The 11,216-nt window shown below is 38.6% G+C and overlaps 1 protein-coding gene across 1 annotated transcript in view; it reads left to right on the top strand.

Annotated features, from left to right (window-relative positions):
- LOC123749751 (general transcription factor IIF subunit 2-like) overlaps window positions 1–4,362 on the top strand; it is a 28,878-nt gene extending 24,516 nt beyond the window's left edge. Inside the window, exon 3 of the mRNA XM_045731870.2 lies at window positions 4,096–4,362. Within this exon, the coding sequence (XP_045587826.2) occupies window positions 4,096–4,362 (267 nt within the window). The remainder of the gene's footprint in view (window positions 1–4,095) is intronic.
- Window positions 4,363–11,216: the final 6,854 nt, after the last annotated feature.

Raw genomic sequence — 11,216 nt, 5'->3', positions numbered from 1 at the left:
TTAATTAAGTGCGTCATTTTGTGTTTAAATCCATGGAAAATAGTGGTTTTAAATCCGCGGAGTTGACGCGCACATTAATATCCAACCATAAGACTAAGCACTCACGTAAATTTATCCATTAATTGTGTGGATTATTTTCGTGTTAGGGTCAATAACATATTAATAAATACTCATCAAATACCAGAGTTGAAGAGATTACCCCATACTAATTATATATACATCACTCAAAATAAGAGTCTTTTATATAAAACCAAACAAAAATACATAGCACTATTCCATTACTCCTCATTATTATGGTATATAAATTTATTGCCAAACCTTAACTGTAGTTAGGCAGGAGCCCAACTAAATGTTGCTCAATCTAGCCTAATCTATTGATTTGTGCTAAGCCACTAAGGATAGGAACATAAGAACATAAGAACAAAGGCAACTGCAGAAGGCCTGTTGGCCCATACGAGGCAGCTCCTATTTATAACCACCCAATCCCACTCATATACATGTCCAACCCACGCTTGAAACAATCGAGGGACCCCACCTCCACAATGTTACGCGGCAATTGGTTTCACAAATCAACAACCCTGTTACTGAACCAGTATTTACCCAAGTCTTTTCTAAATCTAAACTTATCCAATTTATAACCATTGTTTCGTGTTCTGTCTTGTGTTGATACTTTTAATACCCTATTAATATCCCCTTTGTTTTGTCCATTCACCCACTTGTAAACCTCTATCATGTCACACCTAACTCTTCGCCTTTCCAGTGATGCAAGTTAAGCTTTGTTAATCTTTCTTCATATGAAGATTTCTAATTTGGGGAATTAACTTAGTCATTCTATGCTGGACACGTTCAAGTGAATTTATATCCATTCTATAGTATGGCGACCAAAACTCAACTGTATAATCTAAATGGGGCCTAACCAGAGCAAGATATAGCTGAGGAACCACACCAGGTGTCTTGTTAATTACGCTTCGATTAATAAACCCTAGTGTCCTATTTGCCTTATTACGAACATTCAGGCATTGATCTTTTTGTTTTAAATTCTTACTAATCATAACTACCAGATCCCTTTCGCAATCCGACTTCGCAATCTCAACACTTACCTTTATTCTTATGTTCTTAGACATATATGAATGAGATTGATTGAGTCGCAACATGGTTTTATAAATGGCCGTTCATGTTTAACAAATTTGTTATCTTTTTATTCTAGCATTGTTGAGGCAGTTGATAGTGGTAAGGATTGCGATGTTGTATACCTTGACTTTAGCAAAGCTTTTGATACAGTGCCACATGAAAGACTGATTAAAAAAATAGAGTCTCATGGTATTGGGGGTGCTATATTAAGCTGGATTAGGGCATGGCTATACCAAAGGAAACAGAGTTAGTATAAATGGTATCAAGTCAGAGTGGGAAAATGTTGTAAGTGGAGTGCCTCAAGGCTCTGTCCTGGGCCCTCTGTTGTTTATAATATATATAAATGATTTAGATTCAGGTTTGAGTAGCAACATTTGCAAATTTGCCGATGATACGAAAATCGGTAGGGAAATTAATTCGGAGGAGGACTCACTATCACTTCAAGTTGATCTAGATAGGGTTTTGAAATGGTCAAAGGATTGGCAGATGCAGTTTAATGCTGATAAATGTAAAGTTCTGAGGTTAGGTAATGATGATAGAGTTACAAGATACGAGCTAGATGGTGTTGTGATTGCGAAGTCGGATTGCGAAAGGGATCTGGGAGTTATGATTAGTAAGAATTTAAAACAAAAGGATCAATGCATAAATGTTCGTAATAAGGCAAATCGGACACTTGGATTTATTAATCGCAGCGTTAGTAACAAGACACCTGGTGTGGTTCTCAAGCTATATCTTGCTCTAGTTAGGCCCCATTTAGATTATGCAGTTCAGTTTTGGTCGCCATATTATAGAATGGATATAAATTCACTTGAACGTGTCCAGCGTAGGATGACTAAGTTAATTACCCAAATTAGAAATCTTTCATATGAAGAAAGATTAACAAAGCTTAAGTTGCATTCACTGGAAAGGCGAAGAGTTAGGGGTGACATGATAGAGGTTTACAAGTGGATGAATGGACATAACCGGGGGGATATTAATAGGGTATTAAAAGTATCAACACAGGACAGAACACGAAACAATGGATATAAATTGGATAAGTTTAGATTTAGGAAAGACTTGGGTAAATACTGGTTCAGTAACAGGGTTGTTGATTTGTGGAACCAATTGCCGCGTAACATTGTGGAGGTGGGGTCCCTCGATTGTTTCAAGCACGGGTTGGACAAGTATATGAGTGGGATTGGGTGGTTATAGAATAGGAGCTGCCTCGTATGGGCCAATAGGCCTTCTGCAGTTACCTTTGTTCTTATGTTCTTATGTTCTTATGAGATTAGGTGGTTATAAATAGCAGCTTTCTTGTGTGGGGCCAGTAGGAAATCTGCAGTTACGTTTATTCTTATTTTCCTACGTTTAGATTTAGGAAATACCTGGGAAAATAGTGGTTCGGTAACATGGTTGTTGATTTGTGGAACCAATTATCGCATATCTTGATAGAAGTAGGATCCCTTGATTGTTTCAAGTATGCGTTGGACTTATATATTGATGGGATTGGGAAGATATAAATTGGTGCTGCCTCGTATGGGCCAATAGGCTTTCTGCAGTTACCTTCATTCTTGTTCCTAATTCCCTATTAATATCCCGTTTGATGTGTCCATCCATCCACTTGCACACCTCTACTAAGTCACTCCGAATTCTTGGCCTTTCTAGAGAATGCAAATTAGTACTACTTAGTCAATCTTTCTTCATATGACAAGTTTCTAATATGCAGGATTAACTTTGTTATTCTCGTATGGGCCAATAGGCCTTCTGCAGTTACCTTCATTCTTATGTTCCTAATACCTTATTAATATCCCGTTTGATGTGTCCATCCATCCACTTGCACACCTCTACTAAGTCACTCCGAATTCTTGGCCGTTCTAGAGAATGCAAATTTGTACTACTTAGTTAATCTTTCTTCATATGACAAGTTTCTAATTTGCAGGATTAACTTTGTTATCCTACGCTGGGCGTGTTCTAGTGAATTTATATCAGAAAACGTATATTTTAACTTGTTAAAAATATTTTGATTCATATTCATAAACAGTCTACTCATGCACATGTATAAACATACATGCCTCGTATTGTCAGTTTAACTTTATTCTAATGTTCTTAGCAATTTGAATATTTATCGGCATCGAGAAATGACCAAATAAACAAGTTCCATCATCCAGCAACATCAGTCACCTGAGATAGCTGCTACATAACCCCCCGGTGGCCACAACGGGTTAGCTCATTACTCATTTAGCTCACAGACTACAAGGTTGGTCACAAGCAGTACCACCACTGCAGTCACTCTCTCCATCACCTGTGTTCCCTTACCAACACCACTCCCAACCACCAATCACCAAGTGTATTCAACAACAACCACCACATCGACAAACTTCACCAGCCCTATTAGAGATATTTTCTGAAACACTAGCACGTGTCGGAAAGACGTTTTATAAAGAGGTCAAGTAACTATATATTCTCGTGCTTTCCATCATGAGCCAACAGCCTAAGATGGACTTGGATATTACGAATTGCAGCCGTGGGCTGTGGCTGGTCAAGGTACCTAAATATTTGGGGGACAAATGGGCAGACTGTGCTGGCCATGACGTTGGAAAGCTTAAGATTACCAAGGTGCCTGGTAAACCTCCGACAATAACCTTTAAATCTAGTGAACACACCTTGAAGGACGGGAAAATTCCTCGGGAGCACAAGGTAATTTCTCATAGTTTAAAAGAAATGACACTCGGAGTTCTTTCTGAACCAGATCTCGGCAGCAGCAGCTCGGATGCTGCAGTTTCCGAGACACAGCAATTGTCCTTTGAGGGACAAGTCATCCACAAACTAGAATGTCAGCCTGTAGTGGACGACTACTATATAAATCAGAAAAGGGAAGCTGTGAAGAAAGCTGCCCAGTCTCTTCATACGGTAAAGCTTATTGACAGACCCCTCAACGGCTATAAGCCTATTTCACACCATAAACATAATGTTTATTTAGAGCAGAAGAAGAAGGCAGAAGGCAAGACGATTCGTGATGATAAAGATAAGGTCATGGAGTTGTTGTTTGCTGCATTTGAAAAGCATCAGTATTACAATATTAAGGATCTCCACAAGATTACCCGACAACCAATCACATATCTAAAGGAGATCCTGAAAGACCTATGTAACTATAATGTTAAGAATCCTCACAAGAATATGTGGGAACTCAAGCCCGAGTACCGCCATTACAAGCTTGCCGAAAAGGCTGTGGAAAATTCAATGTATGATTAGGTTCATACTAAACTTTGTTTCACAGTACAAAGGTAAAGAAAACGTGAAAGATCCAGGCAAATATTAGCCTCATACTCCAAGTCTGAGGTTATGATCTACCTTGCGGTGCTTGTGCCTCTATCCGCTACCCTATACTGCAAGCCACGGCCGCTGCTCTGTCCCGTCTTCCAGACTGTGCAGTATCAGGACGAGTGGCAGAATGTCAGAGATCGTGGTGTTTCCCATCAACCAGATCCTCCTCAACACCGTGTTCCAAGTCAGTGATGTTCCCGTGACCTCCGTCACAGTCCAGACGGTGACGGCACCAGCCCTGCAGCTGGTAATGATTGAGGTGAAGGTGGTGGAGGTGACTAAGCCCCTGATGGTGATGAACGTCGACACTGTCACCACCATAGAAGCAGCATCGCCTTTAACTTACTTTTATGACACCTTGAATATATCACAGATTCAATGTATCAAAATCACGTGTTCATTGTATAGATATCATAAAAATAAATACTTATACAGAACTTCTTCTTGCTTAACCTATTTTAGATCAATGTTTTGACTAAGAATATAAGAAAAATGGAAAATCGCTGCTTACAGTGATCTGTTGACGAAATAAGGCAAATAGGACACCGGGATTTATTTATCAAAGCATTAATAATAAAACACCTTGTGTTATTCTTCAGTTATATCCTGCTCTGGTTAGGCCCCATTTACATCATGCAGTTTAGTTTCGATTGCCGTGTTATATGTTGGGAATCCTGACACCCAAATTATTAACCCCTGTCACCACAACATAAATTGGTTGTGACCAGAAACTAATTTTACTAACCATTAATTTCAAGTAGGTGAATGTCAGAAGTTTTCTAGAAATCCATAACCGTGCAATTGCGTCAGTTACCACGTGCGATGACTGCTTTTTTTAACAAATTATTTAACAGTTGTGATTATGAGTTTCAAACGGCGAGGGAAGGGGAATAAAGAGCAAAAATGGTTTCAAACCTCAATACAGGTAAGGAAATAAATAAAAATTATAAATAAATATAATGCATAGTGTAGCTATGCACCTCTAAATTAATTAAGTGCGTCATTTTGTGTTTAAATCCATGGAAAATAGTGGTTTTAAATCCGCGGAGTTGACGCGCACATTAATATCCAACCATAAGACTAAGCACTCACATAAATTTATCCATTAATTGTGTGGATTATTTTCGTGTTAGGGTCAATAACATATTAATAAATACTCATCAAATACCAGAGTTGAAGAGATTACCCCATACTAATTATATATACATCACTCAAAATAAGAGTCTTTTATATAAAACCAAACAAAATACATAGCACTATTCCATTACTCCTCATTATTATGGTATATAAATTTATTGCCAAACCTTAACTGTAGTTAGGCAGGAGCCCAACTAAATGTTGCTCAATCTAGCCTAATCTATTGATTTGTGCTAAGCCACTAAGGATAGGAACATAAGAACAAAGGCAACTGCAGAAGGCCTGTTGGCCCATACGAGGCAGCTCCTATCAATCCACCCAATCCCACCCAATCCCACTCGTATACATGTCCAACCCACGCATGAAACAATCGAGGGACCCCACCTCCACAATGTTACGCGGCAATTGGTTTCACAAATCAACAACCCTGTTACTGAACCAATATTTACCCAAGTCTTTTCTAAATCTAAACTTATCCAATTTATAACCATTGTTTCGTGTTCTGTCTTGTGTTGATACTTTTAATACCCTATTAATATCCCCTTTGTTTTGTCCATTCACCCACTTGTAAACCTCTATCATGTCACACCTAACTCTTCGCCTTTCCAGTGATGCAAGTTAAGCTTTGTTAATCTTTCTTCATATGAAAGATTTCTAATTTGGGGAATTAACTTAGTCATTCTATGCTGGACACGTTCAAGTGAATTTATATCCATTCTATAGTATGGCGACCAAAACTCAACTGTATAATCAAAATGGGGCCTAACCAGAGCAAGATATAGCTGAGGAACCACACCAGGTGTCTTGTTAATTACGCTTCGATTAATAAACCCTAGTGTCCTATTTGCCTTATTACGAACATTCAGGCATTGATCTTTTTGTTTTAAATTCTTACTAATCATAACTCCCAGATCCCTTTCGCAATCCGACTTCGCAATCTCAACACTTACCTTTATTCTTATGTTCTTAGACATATATGAATGAGATTAGGTGGTTATAAATAGCAGCTTTCTTGTGTGGGGCCAGTAGGAAATCTGCAGTTACGTTTATTCTTATTTTCCTACGTTTAGATTTAGGAAATACCTGGGAAAATAGTGGTTCGGTAACATGGTTGTTGATTTGTGGAACCAATTATCGCATATCTTGATAGAAGTAGGATCCCTTGATTGTTTCAAGTATGCGTTGGACTTATATATTGATGGGATTGGGAAGATATAAATAGGTGCTGCCTCGTATGGGCCAATAGGCTTTCTGCAGTTACCTTCATTCTTGTTCCTAATTCCCTATTAATATCCCGTTTGATGTGTCCATCCATCCACTTGCACACCTCTACTAAGTCACTCCGAATTCTTGGCCTTTCTAGAGAATGCAAATTAGTACTACTTAGTCAATCTTTCTTCATATGACAAGTTTCTAATTTGCAGGATTAACTTTGTTATCCTACGCTGGGCGTGTTCTAGTGAATTTATATCAGAAAACGTATATTTTAACTTGTTAAAAATATTTTGATTCATATTCATAAACAGTCTACTCATGCACATGTATAAACATACATGCCTCGTATTGTCAGTTTAACTTTATTCTATAACTTTAGCAATTTGAATATTTATCGGCATCGAGAAATGACCAAATAAACAAGTTCCATCATCCAGCAACATCAGTCACCTGAGATAGCTGCTACATAACCCCCCGGTGGCCACAACGGGTTAGCTCATTACTCATTTAGCTCACAGACTACAAGGTTGGTCACAAGCAGTACCACCACTGCAGTCACTCTCTCCATCACCTGTGTTCCCTTACCAACACCACTCCCAACCACCAATCACCAGGTGTATTCAACAACAACCACCACATCGACAAACTTCACCAGCCCTATCAGAGATATTTTCTGAAACACTAGCACGTGTCGGAAAGACGTTTTATAAAGAGGTCAAGTAACTATATATTCTCGTGTTTTCCATCATGAGCCAACAGTCTAAGATGGACTTGGATATTACGAATTGCAGCAGTGGGCTGTGGCTGGTCAAGGTACCTAAATATTTGGGGGACAAATGGGCAGACTGTGCTGGCCATGACGTTGGAAAGCTTAAGATTACCAAGGTGCCTGGTAAACCTCCGACAATAACCTTTAAATCTAGTGAACACACCTTGAAGGACGGGAAAATTCCTCGGGAGCACAAGGTAATTTCTCATAGTTTAAAAGAAATGACACTCGGAGTTCTTTCTGAACCAGATCTCGGCAGCAGCAGCTCGGATGCTGCAGTTTCCGAGACACAGCAATTGTCCTTTGAGGGACAAGTCATCCACAAACTAGAATGTCAGCCTGTAGTGGACGACTACTATATCAATCAGAAAAGGGAAGCTGTGAAGAAAGCTGCCCAGTCTCTTCATACGGTAAAGCTTATTGACAGACCCCTCAACGGCTATAAGCCTATTTCACACCATAAACATAATGTTTATTTAGAGCAGAAGAAGAAGGCAGAAGGCAAGACGATTCGTGATGATAAAGATAAGGTCATGGAGTTGTTGTTTGCTGCATTTGAAAAGCATCAGTATTACAATATTAAGGATCTCCACAAGATTACCCGACAACCAATCACATATCTAAAGGAGACCCTGAAAGACCTATGTAACTATAATGTTAAGAATCCTCACAAGAATATGTGGGAACTCAAGCCCGAGTACCGTCATTACAAGCTTGCCGAAAAGGCTGTGGAAAATTCAATGTATGATTAGGTTCATACTAAACTTTGTTTCACAGTACAAAGGTAAAGAAAACGTGAAAGATCCAGGCAAATATTAGCCTCATACTCCAAGTCTGAGGTTATGATCTACCTTGCGGTGCTTGTGCCTCTATCCGCTACCCTTTACTGCAAGCCACGGCCGCTGCTCTGTCCCGTCTTCCAGACTGTGCAGTATCAGGACGAGTGGCAGAATGTCACAGAGATCGTGGTGTTTCCCATCAACCAGATCCTCTTCAACACCGTGTTCCAAGTCAGTGATGTTCCCGTGACCTCCGTCACAGTCCAGACAGTGACGACACCAGCCCTGCAGCTGGTAATGATTGAGGTGAAGGTGGTGGAGGTGACTAAGCCCCTGATGGTGATGAACGTCGACATTGTCACCACCATAGAAGCAGCATCGCCTTTAACTTACTTTTATGACACCTTGAATATATCACAGATTCAATGTATCAAAATCACGTGTTCATTGTATAGATATCATAAAAATAAATACTTATACAGAACTTCTTCTTGCTTAACCTATTTTAGATCAATGTTTTGACTAAGAATATAAGAAAAATGGAAAATCGCTGCTTACAGTGATCTGTTGACGAAATAAGGCAAATAGGACACTGGGATTTATTTATCAAAGCATTAGTAATAAAACACCTTGTGGTTTTCTTCAGTTATATCCTGCTCTGGTTAGGCCCCATTTACATCAAGCAGTTTAGTTTCGATTGCCGTGTTATATGTTGGGAATCCTGACACCCAAATTATTAACCCGTCACCACAACATAAATTGGTTGTGACCAGAAACTAATTTTACTAACCATTAATTTCAAGTAGGTGAATGTCAGAAGTTTTCTAGAAATCCATAACCGTGCAATTGCGTCAGTTACCACGTGCGATGACTGCTTTTTTTAACAAATTATTTAACAGTTGTGATTATGAGTTTCAAACGGCGAGGGAAGGGGAATAAAGAGCAAAAATGGTTTCAAACCTCAATACAGGTAAGGAAATAAATAAAAATTATAAATAAATATAATGCATAGTGTAGCTATGCACCTCTAAATTAATTAAGTGCGTCATTTTGTGTTTAAATCCATGGAAAATAGTGGTTTTAAATCCGCGGAGTTGACGCGCACATTAATATCCAACCATAAGACTAAGCACTCACATAAATTTATCCATTAATTGTGTGGATTATTTTCGTGTTAGGGTCAATAACATATTAATAAATACTCATCAAATACCAGAGTTGAAGAGATTACCCCATACTAATTATATATACATCACTCAAAATAAGAGTCTTTTATATAAAACCAAACAAAATACATAGCACTATTCCATTACTCCTCATTATTATGGTATATAAATTTATTGCCAAACCTTAACTGTAGTTAGGCAGGAGCCCAACTAAATGTTGCTCAATCTAGCCTAATCTATTGATTTGTGCTAAGCCACTAAGGATAGGAACATAAGAACAAAGGCAACTGCAGAAGGCCTGTTGGCCCATACGAGGCAGCTCCTATCAATCCACCCAATCCCACCCAATCCCACTCGTATACATGTCCAACCCACGCATGAAACAATCGAGGGACCCCACCTCCACAATGTTACGCGGCAATTGGTTTCACAAATCAACAACCCTGTTACTGAACCAATATTTACCCAAGTCTTTTCTAAATCTAAACTTATCCAATTTATAACCATTGTTTCGTGTTCTGTCTTGTGTTGATACTTTTAATACCCTATTAATATCCCCTTTGTTTTGTCCATTCACCCACTTGTAAACCTCTATCATGTCACACCTAACTCTTCGCCTTTCCAGTGATGCAAGTTAAGCTTTGTTAATCTTTCTTCATATGAAAGATTTCTAATTTGGGGAATTAACTTAGTCATTCTATGCTGGACACGTTCAAGTGAATTTATATCCATTCTATAGTATGGCGACCAAAACTCAACTGTATAATCAAAATGGGGCCTAACCAGAGCAAGATATAGCTGAGGAACCACACCAGGTGTCTTGTTAATTACGCTTCGATTAATAAACCCTAGTGTCCTATTTGCCTTATTACGAACATTCAGGCATTGATCTTTTTGTTTTAAATTCTTACTAATCATAACTCCCAGATCCCTTTCGCAATCCGACTTCGCAATCTCAACACTTACCTTTATTCTTATGTTCTTAGACATATATGAATGAGATTAGGTGGTTATAAATAGCAGCTTTCTTGTGTGGGGCCAGTAGGAAATCTGCAGTTACGTTTATTCTTATTTTCCTACGTTTAGATTTAGGAAATACCTGGGAAAATAGTGGTTCGGTAACATGGTTGTTGATTTGTGGAACCAATTATCGCATATCTTGATAGAAGTAGGATCCCTTGATTGTTTCAAGTATGCGTTGGACTTATATATTGATGGGATTGGGAAGATATAAATAGGTGCTGCCTCGTATGGGCCAATAGGCTTTCTGCAGTTACCTTCATTCTTGTTCCTAATTCCCTATTAATATCCCGTTTGATGTGTCCATCCATCCACTTGCACACCTCTACTAAGTCACTCCGAATTCTTGGCCTTTCTAGAGAATGCAAATTAGTACTACTTAGTCAATCTTTCTTCATATGACAAGTTTCTAATTTGCAGGATTAACTTTGTTATCCTACGCTGGGCGTGTTCTAGTGAATTTATATCAGAAAACGTATATTTTAACTTGTTAAAAATATTTTGATTCATATTCATAAACAGTCTACTCATGCACATGTATAAACATACATGCCTCGTATTGTCAGTTTAACTTTATTCTATAACTTTAGCAATTTGAATATTTATCGGCATCGAGAAATGACCAAATAAACAAGTTCCATCATCCAGCAACATCAGTCACCTGAGATAGCTGCTACATAACCCCCCGGTGGCCAC

The sequence above is a fragment of the Procambarus clarkii genome, chromosome 72 (assembly GCF_040958095.1).
Source record: "Procambarus clarkii isolate CNS0578487 chromosome 72, FALCON_Pclarkii_2.0, whole genome shotgun sequence".
NCBI lineage: Eukaryota > Metazoa > Arthropoda > Malacostraca > Decapoda > Cambaridae > Procambarus > Procambarus clarkii.
This window is presented reverse-complemented; position numbering and strand designations above follow the sequence as displayed.